Source organism: Homalodisca vitripennis, chromosome 2, assembly GCF_021130785.1.
Source record: "Homalodisca vitripennis isolate AUS2020 chromosome 2, UT_GWSS_2.1, whole genome shotgun sequence".
NCBI lineage: Eukaryota > Metazoa > Arthropoda > Insecta > Hemiptera > Cicadellidae > Homalodisca > Homalodisca vitripennis.
Window position 1 is genome coordinate 156,261,812 of NC_060208.1, and position 14,612 is coordinate 156,276,423.

Genomic DNA, 14,612 nt, shown 5'->3' on the forward strand with positions numbered 1-14,612 from the left:
TGCAGATATCTGAAAAATTTAAAAATGATCGATAACACCAAAAGCCAAATACCTTGCATCAACATGCACTAATGTCAAACATGATATTGCTAATGTAGAAATGAGATTTAGAAGTAAGCTTAAAGTCTATAAGTTAGTTCATTCTCGATATATAGCGCTGACAGACGAATAAACAGATCGGAGCAAATTTCTTCCAGTCCCTTGATTTTGTTCGTTATCGCAAACGCTCACTCAGTTACAGTTCGGGCTAAGTTACGTGTACAATATCTCATTTATCTAGATAGGCCGTCTCTAAATATTTTTTTCTATAAAACACATATAGAAATAGAGAAGGAAAATATATATTTGGAACGTATATAAGATTAGAGTATTTGTTATCTACATATTTATAATTCAATTCTGAAAAAAAAAACTCTTTGTCGTTGTGAAAAATCCCTGTACTGTTTTCTAATTACATTTCCTAATTCGTTTATGCTATGCTAGTATAGTAAGCTGTTACGTGTTCTAAATATGTTTCAAAACTAAAAACTTTCATCAGCCAGATGTACTGAAGTGACTTTGAGTAATACTTGTTGATCAATCGTAAGAATTTTTGGTACCATTTTTGCACACACTTTTCGCATGTTCAATACGTATTGGATATGATTACCTTGACACGTATATGTTATATAAAAATACTTTATACATTAAACATATTTTTTATGTTTTCTTGTGTAACTAACACTATGCACAAGCTCTTTACGAGAAAGTTTTAACAGTTTCACACAATTTTAAAGGAAATGATAATGTAGAAGAAATATTATAACATTTTGATACGTAATATTAAAATATTAAACGGACTCCATAATTTTACGATAAAGAATAATGGTATACTATTGGTTGACATTTTGCATTGTATATTATAGAGCTTAAAAACTAATATAACTGCCAGCAAAGCCAGCTTTTAATAATACGAACTTACCATGAGCTTTTATTATATTTAATATAGTTAGTAAAATTATTATTAATCACATTCCTTATATGTTATGCTAATAAATTCTACTTATATAAAATTGTATGTATTAATAATAATGAAATTGTAGGTTTAAATAAAAATTTTTGTTTCTGACTGAAAATAAAAAAAATATAAAAAGATTCTTTAATAAGTTATCAATAGGGAAATTTATAACGTACTGATTAAAAAAATATATACTATGTGTAAGAAATAAAAATGAATAATAATTCCTAACGTTTCATGGTTAACATAAATTGAACATTTGATTCTTTGCCATCAACGTATAATCAATGACCTAGTAAAGAACAAATTATTTACTACAAATTTCAGTATACGAACTTGCTCAAAACCATGTGATAGCATAATATAAGGAAACATACAAAAGAAGTCGTAAATGTGTGTCAGTACAAATATACTGTTATATTATTGTTACAAGTAAAAGGAAACACTATAAAAATATGATAAACTATATTATTTATGTCTTGGAACTTTCGAAAGATACCGTATTATTAGTTGTTAATACCAATAAAACGATTGAAGATCTAGAACGGATATAAAGTAACTTTAAAGTTGTGAGTAAAGTCTTTCTACGTAAAACTGAAGTAAAATTGTACAGTGATCTTAAAGTATTTACTGTCATAACCAATATAAATCTGATTTAATAACTCAATAAATAAATGTAAGTTACTTCCCGGCACGGTGAAATATTGAAGTTTAGAATCACAGAGAACTTTAAGCAGCGACAAATCCATACTTTGTCTGCGTTTGAACCTACTACCCCTCCTAACAAAAAAAGCATTATATAAAATAGAACTAATAAATATAAAACTAAATTATTCTTTTGGATATGGCAATTTTATTAAAAAACTATATGTAAGGAAAATTTAAGAATGGTGTACCTAATTTTTATTTATGTTTTGTACTAATTTATAGTGTAGTAAATAACGTAATTATTTTAAAACCAGCTGTTACCCACACCTTCGCGTATAGTTATTAAAATCGAATACCGTAGCCTAATAGATAGTAAAGCACGTATGATGTAGTATGATTTGTCCCTAAGATATTGTTAATATCAGTAGTATATATCAGACAAATAAGTTATTATTTCAGTTTATATTGTTAAGACGATAAGTGGTTAACAAAATTGCTGTTATATTAGGTTTGCGCATAAACAAGCAGTCCTAGTTGAAAATTATTGTATTTCCGATGCCACAACGAAATGCTACCAATACCTAATTAAATTTTGAAGACGTTTTTGTGCATTACGGTTAAATTATGAATTGCTGAGGACCATGGAATTAAATCAACATATACAATTAAATTCTAGGTCAGACATAATTGTTACACAGATTAAAATTGAAATTATGAAATTAATAGGGTTCACAAAGGTGTTTATATTAAAAGCTATCATTTAAATATTAACAATATACAGTTTACGATAGTTTATACTACTCATGTACGCATAAAAAAGGATTGCGTAATCAAAAACACATCGAAACACATAAAAAACATATCAAACCTTAATACGATTTTTAAAAGGACTGTTGAAACATGAAATGTTGAATGCTTCACTATTTATAGTTATTATCATAACATATAGCAATCCTAGGTATATATCCATGGGAGAATACAGAGAAGAACAAGCAAAAGCACTTTGGGCGCTCACAAGATGGCGGGGCTCACTGTGTGATTGGCGTTAACTGAAAAGCGTCTCCGGTTTCATCTGTTATTGAGACGCTTCTTATCCGAGAGAGTGCCAAGACTATATTCACCTGTTTCCAAGAAAATACTGCAGTAAAGTAAATCATTTACCTAGAACACCTTCTATTTATTCCAAAGTTAATCAAACTTCATTTATAGATAAAAGATTCATCTAATGTTGCAGTAATGCTTTAATATTCATTAACATTTATTCAACAGATATGTTACATAATACTGGCGGCATCTATACTAAAAGAAAGAATATATATGTATTTGCATGTAAGTAAAACATATGGGGAAACATAATAAAAATTTAATAACAACAATCATATAGGTTGTAAAAATAAACATAACTACCAAATATTGTATGGTCATAATAATCAATTTTGCAATATTCTATGTCAAGTTGCTTATAACTAAATAATAAATATACAAAACTGTTCAAATTATAATGATTTAAATGTTTCAAACGATATCATTGACTACGATTACTTATTACAGATAGTCCATGAAGACCACTTCTTGCTCGTTTATACCTGCTAGTGGAACCTATACAAGTTACAGTAAACACTTATGTCTCACAAATCCTCGATACGCAGTGGAGGCTCAGAAGTGTTACATCACTAACCACAAATCTCCAAAGAGGTTTAAAGGGGCTGGTCGATAATTCTAGGCAACGGCGGAGGATGACAGATGGATTGGGAGATTTCTCTTTTATTGATAAAGGTTTTTTCTAATTTTACTAAGTGGAAGTTTTTTCTCTCCCGGCGTTCCTGGCTAATACTGGAGTAGACTGGCAGACAGCAACCCTCCTCTGCTTCCAAGGCGACATGTCCAAGATAGTGCCACTATTTCTCTTCTTCGGATCTCGACAGCGGGCAGACTCTATCCTGGACTGTACCATCCTGATTAACGTGTCACTGCGGAAGTCCAATAATGGGGTTCCTTTTTCTTTGCCCTAGTTACATAAATTAAAAATTATTCAGAGAATTGTAATATTAAACCTTGCCTCTATAATTATTACGATAGAGATACTTTTAATAATTGTTTGATTACAATAATTTTTATTGAAAAAGGGAAATAATAATTGAAAATTCAAATATAGTTAATACCCAAAGTGAACTTTGATAAGAATAAAAGTACCTGAAATAACACAGTAGTTGTTACAATAGTAAGGTCTTACTAAGCTTATAAAACATTGAAGATTCTATAAATTAAGTTCATAATATTTACATGATATTTAACATTTAAACCATTTTCATAATACCACTGTTTTTCAGGTTAGGAACGATTTTACATTATATGTAAAATATTTATGACTATAATAAATACAGTATGTGAACCAATAAATAAGGTTAGTAATTTTTACAAATAAAGAATATAGTTTGAAAAATTATTATCATTCTTATTCCTTATTATTCATTATTATTAAACGTATACAGGAAAAGTAAAGTACAATTGATTGTACAGATGAATTGATACATGACTAGGTTTTAATTAAGATGTAGGATATAAATACATGTAGTAAAATCCTACATCTATTTTTTATCTATTATATGGTTCTAAAAGACAAAAACATCGATAATATGTATTATAACAATATTTTTGTAAATAAACGCGAGCGCTTTGAAATTTACGAAAACTAAAATGCACTCAATATTAACTACATAAACGATTAATGCAGTATTTTGTCAATTACATTCATTTTTTCATGATTCGCTCAGATTTTATTTCCATCAATTCGACAAATGTAAACGGACTCTTTTAACGGGGAGCAGGGCACAACCAGTACTAATCTGATAAACGGAAAGCAATGAACAGAGTTTATAAAAGGCCAATGTTCAAACAGAGATAAACATACAATTCAGAGTGTAATTGTGAAATGAGCCCTGGTGTGGGCTTCAGTTTTGTGAAAGGGGGTGGGGGCGGGGTGCCTGCGTGGAGAGAGGCGTCGCAGTGTCAGACGCAGAGGAGGCGCCGAGACGGTAGGATCGGCGTCGAAATGTGGTATCTGCATGCAGCCTTGCCCTCTCCGCGCTGCTGATAGTTGTGTCACGTGTGTGGCGTGAATGTGTGGCCCTGATATTGTCGTGGAATTACTGTCACACCGCGGGTGTCTACTGGTGGTGATGTGCAAGTGAGCGGCGACGCGCACCTTACTCTCGAGTGGTGTCCGAGTTGTCAGTCTCTACTTGGCCTAATTGCCCTAGGCCTCTCTCCAATTAACCAGAGCCCCCTTGCCCGCTAATCTCCCGAGACGTAAACCAAACAGCCTGTCTCCTTGCCACCGTATAGTTGTTGGATAGTGCAGTGAGTTCTGTGTATTTGGTGAGATTGTTTCATGTCACGATGCATCTGTCACAGATTTCCGCTTTGCTACTCGTTTTGGATATCTCTTCTATTAAAGGTCAGTGATATGCAACTACTGCTTAAGACTTTTTTAATTCATAAGTTTTAGTTATATACTCTTAAAGATTGGTATAGTTGTGTTGTATAATATTTGAATGTGATTTAATAATACGTGTGATTAATCAGTCTTCATTTATTCATGTAAAATTATTAATTTAATACGTGAATGTAATAGAAATAATAAAACCAACATCTATAGCATTTATATTATTCTAATGTACCAAATCCGTTCGTAATCATTTAGGTTGATCTATTATTATATTATATGTGTGTATTGTAATAAGAACTAGTGATTTAAATTTTACACGTTAATTTGTAATTTATGACAACTGAGAAATGTTTAAATCAATAATTTATTACATAGATGTAACTATTTTGCTACCATATATACTTAAATATGTAAAATCGTCTTAGCTGACTTTGTTAATCACCTTATATCAGAGGTATATTAGTGTTAAATTAGCATCATGCTGATATTGGTAGTTTTCTTTATTAAAAAGTCTAATTGTTCCTCAGTATATACAAATTGTATGGTATTTGGTATCTTCTTATTAATAGCATTAAATGTAATAGATATTTTTATCCTTAGACCTTTTTATTATGATTCATAATATGTTTAAACAATTTTAATGGTGTTGTATAAACTTTTACTTTAACTAAAATAAAATATTATATCATGTATACTATTTCATATATTGCAATTTATTTTTTACGGTTATATGACAACAACTATAGTAAAAACTGTGTTTTAAATTTAATGTATAGTGTAAAATGACATTCTGCTAAATCTTATGGATGGAAATGAACCATCATTAATGTCGAAATTTCAAGCATAAGGAGAAAATAGTTCTCCAGATTCAGATGTCATTTTGGGTACATCAACGCTCGGCCAAATAGTATAGAGGTACTTGCTTATTTTAAAACATGACGTTGAATATGTAGAAATGAAGTTACATGTAAAATGTTATGTCCTGTATCAAATTCGTACTTGATATAGCTAAGCATACAAAATAAATTGTTATTAGCTCATAAAATTCACCACACATCACCCAGATTTATATACTTTAATAATGCTCTGCCAAACCGCGCGGAGGGATGTGACATAATCAAACTGCATATTTTCTGCATAAGACTAAACCTATATAATGGTAATCCATTTCAATAGTTCTTTATCAATTTAGAGGGAATTTAAAATTAAATACACTAAAACTCTTAGTGACTAATATAACAAAGTAACCTCACTACACTATATAATATGTTTAAATCTACAACTATAATACTCAGTTATAAGTACAAAAATATAATGATTTTTTCTAATATTAAACGCAAATAGATGGACAGGGACTGATATCGAATCGAGCATATTTTCTAACTTTACATATTTAACTGATCTGACAGAGGCCATTCTCTAAAAAACTATTTTACTGTAAATAAATTATTTTTGCAATGATTTTACATATTTATACCTCAAATAACTCATCTACACTAAACTAAACCTATAATTTCCAGGAAATTTATATATCATCTTCCTTTTTCACCATATGATGGGATATCTTAGTACATAATATGTGTGGTGTAATCAAGCAAGCGATTTAAAGAAATGTCACGGCCTTTCAAATTTCTTTCCAACGGAAACTTCTTTTATCGCAGGTGCATTTAAACAGCATGCAAACATGTCCAGACGGATTTTATGAGTTTTGATTAAAATTAAGTGAATATCAGATGAGATTAGATTCGGCATAGTTGTGAATATCGTGATTAACGGATCGTGTTGACGATAGTAAATAATTTTTCTATTACAGTCTTTTCAGGTCACATATTATGTTCACTATGATGATTAATTATTGTGTTTAATTGCCTATGAAATACGTTTTTGGACATTTGAACTACATTTGCGAATTTTCACAAACTACGTAAAATTTGTGATCACATAAAAGGGTGATAAGTAGCAGTTATTGTATTTTTTAGTATTTATAAGGGAATTTATTAAATTTATTTCTTGTTATGAAACCATTAGCTCTAGTGCTGAAATCAATTGCATTAATTATACTTTGCGATCCATCCTGTGACACAAATCCAGTGGTTGTATTTTTCGGATTCAATGTATTAGCATGTAGAGAAACTGAGTTCATAAATACAATAACAACGAACTGGTAGGCCCTTTTGTTAATTGAAATATCGTAAGAGAAAGCAGAGATTGGTTCAAACGTGTTAAAATGTTATGCTGGTATTGTGATATCCTTATCCTTGTACATTTCATTTTGATATTCTCACTTTGAAATCCAAATAAGACTAACACTAGGCCTAATTTTTAGCATTTCAAGTTCATTAACCAAACTTTAACTGCATGCTTCTCGTACATGGATAGAACCTTAAACAGATTATATACGAAAAAACCCATAGATCAAACCAAACCAAAGATAAATGTTTGTCAATAGATAAAAAAACAAACACAGCAACAAAAAATATATATATATACGGTTTGTGATTAAAAGTTTATTGAAAAATTATACATATTTAAACAGGTGTGATAAGCCTACTTTCTCAACAAGGCAACTAAGATGAGAGGCGATTTGTAGGTCTTCAAATGTATAGTCAAATTTAAATAATGTCATTGCCTAATCCATCTCTGATCAATAGGACTTTAAGTTTAAGGAGCAGTGTTTGGTGTCCATGAAATCGGAGGATCCAGTTTTATTATATCACTCTTCCAGGAAATGCGTAAATCAGCTACAATAAGCCTACTTTGATGAAACAGTGTATATCTATGGTCATTTTAATTTACATCCATTTCTTATAGCTTTGTTCGTTCTAGTTGATTTTGCTTCAATGTTCCAATCAGTAAAACATTTACATACGTAGTTTTGATAAGACTAATTCAGTAAAAAATTTTCTAAATTCGCTGTTTGTAAATTACTACCGGCTGAAAGGGAGAATAAGTTCTTGCACGATAAAAAATATAATTACAATAAATGGTTTAGTGTTGTACTAGGCTTGTTCTTTTTCTGATAACACTGCGGGAAATAACTGTTCGTTTAATGGTATATGACTATTCATTTGTTTTTACTTAAACCACTGTAAGAATTTCATATCAGAATGTTTAGAAAGCAAACCACTTTCAAGTACCTTATATTCGAACATTGATCAATTTAATCATTTCTGTAAACATAGCAACCGTAGTTAAATATATAAATAGTCTGGATCTGTCAATTGTGCGATCTGCAACAAACGTTTGATTATGATGATTGCTTGGTATTTTATAAAGGTAAATGTAAACCAATGTTCTTTCCTCTGTAGTGATGTTGCTTTATGATTGTATTTTAAAAATACAATCAATATTTTTTGAAATAATACAATATTTCGGGAAAAGTTACCAATTTTCCATCTAAAAATTACTTTCTCAGACTACAAAAGACACTAAAACAAGAATCAGCCGAATGCGTTCAGCCTTTCCTGATATGTAAACTAGGCAACACATATGGGAAATCAATATTATTTATATGATTTAATATATGGAACCTGAAATATGTACTAGTGTTCCTGAAAATGGTATAGTAGATTTGGTATTATAGTACATATATAATACATTAGTTAAATATAATACATAGAATAATAGTCAAATAATAAATTTCACCAAATATGGTTTTATGAGTCAGACATATATAAAACATAAATGTTTCATCGTTTATTGCCAAATGTTTTTATATTTTATTACCAATTATTCAAACTAATAGATGTCAAAGTGGTTGCTTTTGATAAGTTTAAATTTATATTATCAATATGACTATTAACAAAATTGTGTAAGCGACATGCATGGGCTATGATAATAACATAAACGAAATATTCTATGTTATCATGAATAACATACATAGCAACTTACTACTCTCTATATTTTAGTTATTTATATATGAGTTAAAATTGTGTTTGGTATCAAACTATTAATCTTTGAATACGTTCGGAATGGTTTTAGAAATGTTAAAATGAACAAAGTATACAATAAACATTATATTATGAAACATACAAAACATTTTTGAAAATGGTCGCTAAATACAAATTTTTTTAAACGGTGCTCTTATATAAAAACTAAATTAAACCTAATTGTTGTTTTAAATTTAAATCTGTACACACTAACTTAGCAGAAATACGAGTGAGAAATGTAGTTACATGCTTAACTGAATCCCACCAAACCCGGCACAATTGTATTTAATGTACCCTGAACGAGTTCGTGAGCCATTTCCATTCAATACTCTCAGTACGGCGGGTGTTTATTTATAAATTAATTCTCATGGATTCCTCACAATTAATTTAACTGCCATATATAATTTAATATGGTAGAGTTCTACTTTTTGCAGTAATATGTTGTTGTGTAGTCAATCATTAATTTAAAAAAAATATATCTATAAAATTTTCGTCTAAAATGAAAGAAAATAATTTTTTTCAGAAAAAAATTTATACAATGTTTTACTTTAAATTATCGAAATGTTTCTAAACATACATAACTCACTTTTCAGTCATCGTACCTGCCATCGTAACCGCCACATACTTATATTATATTCGATCTGATACTGTAACACTAACAGGTTCATAAGGAGTATAATTAAATTTGCAGGAAAATATTTCATTTAAAATTTGAATAAGAGGAAATACAAAGAATGCACTTTAAATTTTTTTCCTATGAAAAAATGTTTAGTATTTGATGTAACAACACTTTGTTCATAAAAACATAAATTTACTATATAAAATATTAGTAGGAAATGTTATATTGTAAATGGAAACAAAACATACAAACGAGTGGCTTCGTGTTTATTGAAAGCCATATAAAACTTTTATACTCCATACTCATATGAGGTTTTATGGAATCTATAATAGTTTTTATTATAATATACCTTATATACGGATTATAAATATTATTTCTTAATGCCCGTTAAATTAATTGTTATATTTAGGGGTTAAATGAAACAATAATATAAATTTAACTGCATTCTTTAATGCATTTAGCCAATCTGAACATTACCCTGAGTGTCCATAGTTATTAATTAATATTTTAATTTTCTTGTCATTTATTTCAATAGTATATGCCAGTTCAAGTAAACGGAAAGAAACATTTTGGTTATTCTTAATGATGTTAACGTTGGTGTTAACAGGTGTTCACATGGTTTTGAAAAGGTAAATACCGCATTATGCCTTGTGCGATACGGTGCGTGGCTAACTCTCAAAATCGTTCCCTATACTAAAATTGTTTAACAATATGGCCAGAAAGACTTTTATTTTTAGGTAAAATAGTTTTCAAAGGTTAAAAAGTAAAGAAATATAAACACATACTGATTAAGATATATTAACTGTTATTACTCAGTAAAACATTTTTATTAATAAAAATGTTGATTGACCCACTGTATATAGTATTATCACACATACACATATTACACCATTTAAATTTACTGAGGACTAAAATCTAAGGAAATTCCTCATTCCACTTAGTCCAAACAGGACCTTTCCACTTCCTTCTTTAGTGATGTGACTTTAGAATAGGACATGTAAGTGGTAGGAGCTGTGCCCTGTTGAGATTATAGGAGGAAACTAGAGGGCTATATGTCTGAGTCACGTCTCCTGGAAATAAAGATAAACCAGCTCTGTTCCAACATATCCTCCATTTACAGTGTGTACGGGATGATAATCTTACTATAGACATGCATTTTGATCAGCCATTAACAGTAAGAGACTTCCACCCACTCCAATTACAGCCCGCCGGCGCAGTATAATATAATTATCAACCCGAATAATGCGAAATGTTCGGTCAGTGATTAGCTCCTTCTGGACATCCATGGGGTTGTCCAGATGAAAGAGACTCATCAGTGTTTGCTGTACCCATTGTAAGTCATGGTCGATAAATATCTAGTAGCCAGTGAAACAGAAGATCAATTAAATCTTTTACTGATTAGAGGCAATAAGTATCCTATTACCAATATAATTGACTTTTGCTGTCCTAGAAAACGGCACAATATCCTATTTACATCCAACGTCTTTGTTACATTGCCCGATAAGGACTAGGTATATTCGTCAGTTTAAGAAATGATTTCAAGAACTACAACACACAATCGTGTATTACATCATATATACGGTTTGTTTAAAAAGTATCGCAAATTTTGTGTATTTTCAAAAATTATTTTTTTAATCGTGAATATATATTTTGTTCCTCTAGGATATTATACACTTGTGCCAAAGTTTATTCCAATCCTCGAAGCACTTCAAAGAATCATTTTTTTGTATCTTGTTCAGCTCCTCCTTCGATACCGTCTCTATCTCGTCAATCGTGGCGTAGCGTCGTCCTTTGATGGGCCTCTTCAGTTTCGGGAACAAGAAAAAGTCACAGGGGGCCAGATCTGGGGAATACGGTGGCTGCGGTATCATTAGTGTGTTGTTTTTGGCCAAGAAGTCGCGTACAAGCTGCGATGTGTGAGTAGGGGCGTTATCGTGGTGCAAAAGCCAATTTTTGTTTTTCCACAAATTCGGGCGTTTCTGGCGGATTGCTTCGCGAAAATTGCGCATAACTTGCAGGTAATATTCCTTATTCACCGTTCTACCTTGTGGCAAGAATTCATGATGCACCACGCCCCTGCAACCGAAGAAAACTGTAAGCATAACTTTCACATTCGACCGAACTTGGCGTGCTTTTTTCGGTCTTGGTTCGTGCGGCAGCTTCTATTGAGATGATTGAGGTTTGGTTTCCATGTCATAACCATAAACCTACGATTCGTCACAAGTTATAACCCTCTGGAGCAAATTCTGGTCATCGCGGACAGATTCCAACATCTTATTAGCAATGTTCATGCGATGCTGTTTTTGATCGAAATTGAGCAATTTAGGTACGAATTTTGCGGTGACCCATCTCATGCCCAATTTATCGATTAAAATCGAATAGCACGAGCCAATCGATATGCCTAGGTCCTCGTTAATTTCTCTAACGGTGATTCGACGATTGGCCAATACCATTTTCTACACTTTGTGACGGCCAATATCAATTTTCCGTCTGTTGTTGAAGTGCTCGGGCGTCCGGCACGCTCTTCGTCGTTCACATCTTCTCGGCCTTCTGAAAACATTTTGCACAACCGATAAACTTTGCTTTTGTCCAAAGTAGCTTATGCGTATGCCACAGTCAACATTCGGAATGCATCCGCGCACTTAATTTAGTTTTTCACACACAATTTGATACAAGTTCTTTGTTCCATTTTTTTGAATAGGTAAAAATCGAAGACGAACTAAAACACGTGCAAGCAAAGCAGCTGTCAACAATTAACTAGACATTCAAAATGGCAGAAAATGTCAACATAAGTGAGAGACATATGTACCAACATAACGCCACAAATTAATCGATTTTCGAATATACGTAACCCGCGAAAAAAACCAAATTCACGATACTTTTTGAACACACGAGTATATATAAACTCAAATCTATAAGCAATACTACAACTTGTGAACACAGCTCTCGAAATGATTTAAAATAAAGGAATAATGAATTGGCACACCAACTTATATTAAAATCGAAAGAACGAGATGGATTTAATATTCGCTAAATTATTGTTATCCACTTCAATAATTAGATTCTGATATTATTATCAGGTGTTTCTTCTTTTTGTTCGTTTATTTTATTCTATGTATGTTTTACAAGTGTACTTGATTACAACGATGAAATATTGTATATTAAAAAATTTTAGTTTTCTTTAGAAACTGGTCTATATATATATATATATATATATATATATATATATATATATATATATATATATATATATATGAATCGCAAAAAGTGTTTATATATATATGCATTCATACATATATACGCAGCCATTACAATTTACCCGTAGAATAAAGGCTTGAAATGTAAATATCTGTTAATAATTTAATTTAAATTTAACAGTACACTTGCGTTACAATATTACCTAGTTACAAAAATCTGTTTCCTTAATGTTATTTACATAAATAATAAACGTGTGATTAATATTCAATATATCTTCAAGTAAAGTATATATTGATTATTCAGTAGAATCAAACTTTTTCCATAAAACATCCGATTAAACAAGCAATAAACCGTTGTGTTGAGTGCCAACAGTTTCCAATATCGTAACTTTGTAACCAGAGCTCGATGGTTTATAAATATTTAAAGATAATTCAACGTATAATTAGTGCTTTTTTAACTCCACTATTAGGGGTTTGGAACTGTAGTGGTTCTATAATAGTAAGACTCATACCTTCAAATGCATTTTTACGTAAAGTATATTAATGTTCAGTGCGTGTATTTACAAGAAAAATATGTAAAATAATACTTTATTAACTCATAAAAATTATTTTATAGCAACTTATATTAACGTTAGTAAACTATATTTAAAGACTCGCTATATTGGTAATAGGTATGTTTGTCTGTTTGGATGATAATTTGAATATGAATTAGGATATCATGAAGACGGATATGAAGCTGTATTTCTACACAAGCAACATATAGTTAGGTAATGATAAATGCCCCTCATTGTATCTCACCTAAATCCGGTTTCATGTTTGTTTTGTTTTGTTGAATGGTGACATCGGATTGAACTAAGTTGGTGTAAATATTCAAAATTATTTTACTAAAAGCAAACAAAATTAGTCATGTAAACAATTCACAATTGAAATAAAAATGGTTATTCTTATATAATACTCTTTGTTTAAAGTTTTGTACTAAAGGAGGATAATTAGAGCAGGTACTAAGATTTCAGACATTTTACTACCTTATGTTTTATTAATAGTATAACACTATGATTCTTGGTAGAAATATACCATTAACTTACAGCGTAACGTGGGTTCCTGCTTATACTTGTTGTATCGTATATGAAGGTCATTCAATAACGAGGCAAGTTACTACTGCACAAAAACCGTTTATTCAATTGGTACATATCTTGAATAACTTTTGAACATAGCCCACAGCAAAACTTAAAACTTCTCCTGTCTTTCTGCTAAATTGTAAATGCCCTTGGCATAAAATGCTTTGGGTTAACATCGAAGCTACATTTTGCGTATGATTTTAACCATGATTTTGCCCTGAAAATATTTCCTTCGTTTATCCTCTTTAAGGGGCATAAAAAGTAGGAATTAAGGAGTTGCGAGGTTATAGCTGTAAGGGGGATATGGAAGGATCTCCCACACAAGTTGTTCTCTTGTCAGTTGTGCCGTTTCGATCGAGTAGCACGTATTATTTGCTTTTCAGTGAGTCACTGTAGTACCAGTTGTTGGTTTTGTTCGCCCTTCTAGAAAATCACGATAAATTTGTCCCTAAAAATCCCAGAATACTATAAGTATGACTTTACTGGCAAATCACTGGGGTCCTGACTTTTTTGAAAGTAAGAAAAATTGTTTGTTTCCATTCAAGGACCATTCTATGAAAATCAAGCTCATAGTGGTGGATATATGTTTCATGACACGTTAATCCTTTTCAAAAACCGTATTCTTTAGTCCAATATTGATTTTTCAACTGTTGACT

At 30.9% G+C, this 14,612-nt stretch overlaps 1 protein-coding gene across 1 annotated transcript in view; it reads left to right on the forward strand.

The window, feature by feature from the left end:
• Positions 1 to 4,674: 4,674 nt before the first annotated feature.
• LOC124354930 (zwei Ig domain protein zig-8-like) overlaps positions 4,675 to 14,612 on the forward strand; it is a 184,817-nt gene continuing 174,879 nt past the window's right edge. The window contains exon 1 of the mRNA XM_046805742.1: positions 4,675 to 5,102. Within this exon, the coding sequence (XP_046661698.1) occupies positions 5,045 to 5,102 (58 nt within the window). The 5' untranslated portion in view covers positions 4,675 to 5,044. The remainder of the gene's footprint in view (positions 5,103 to 14,612) is intronic.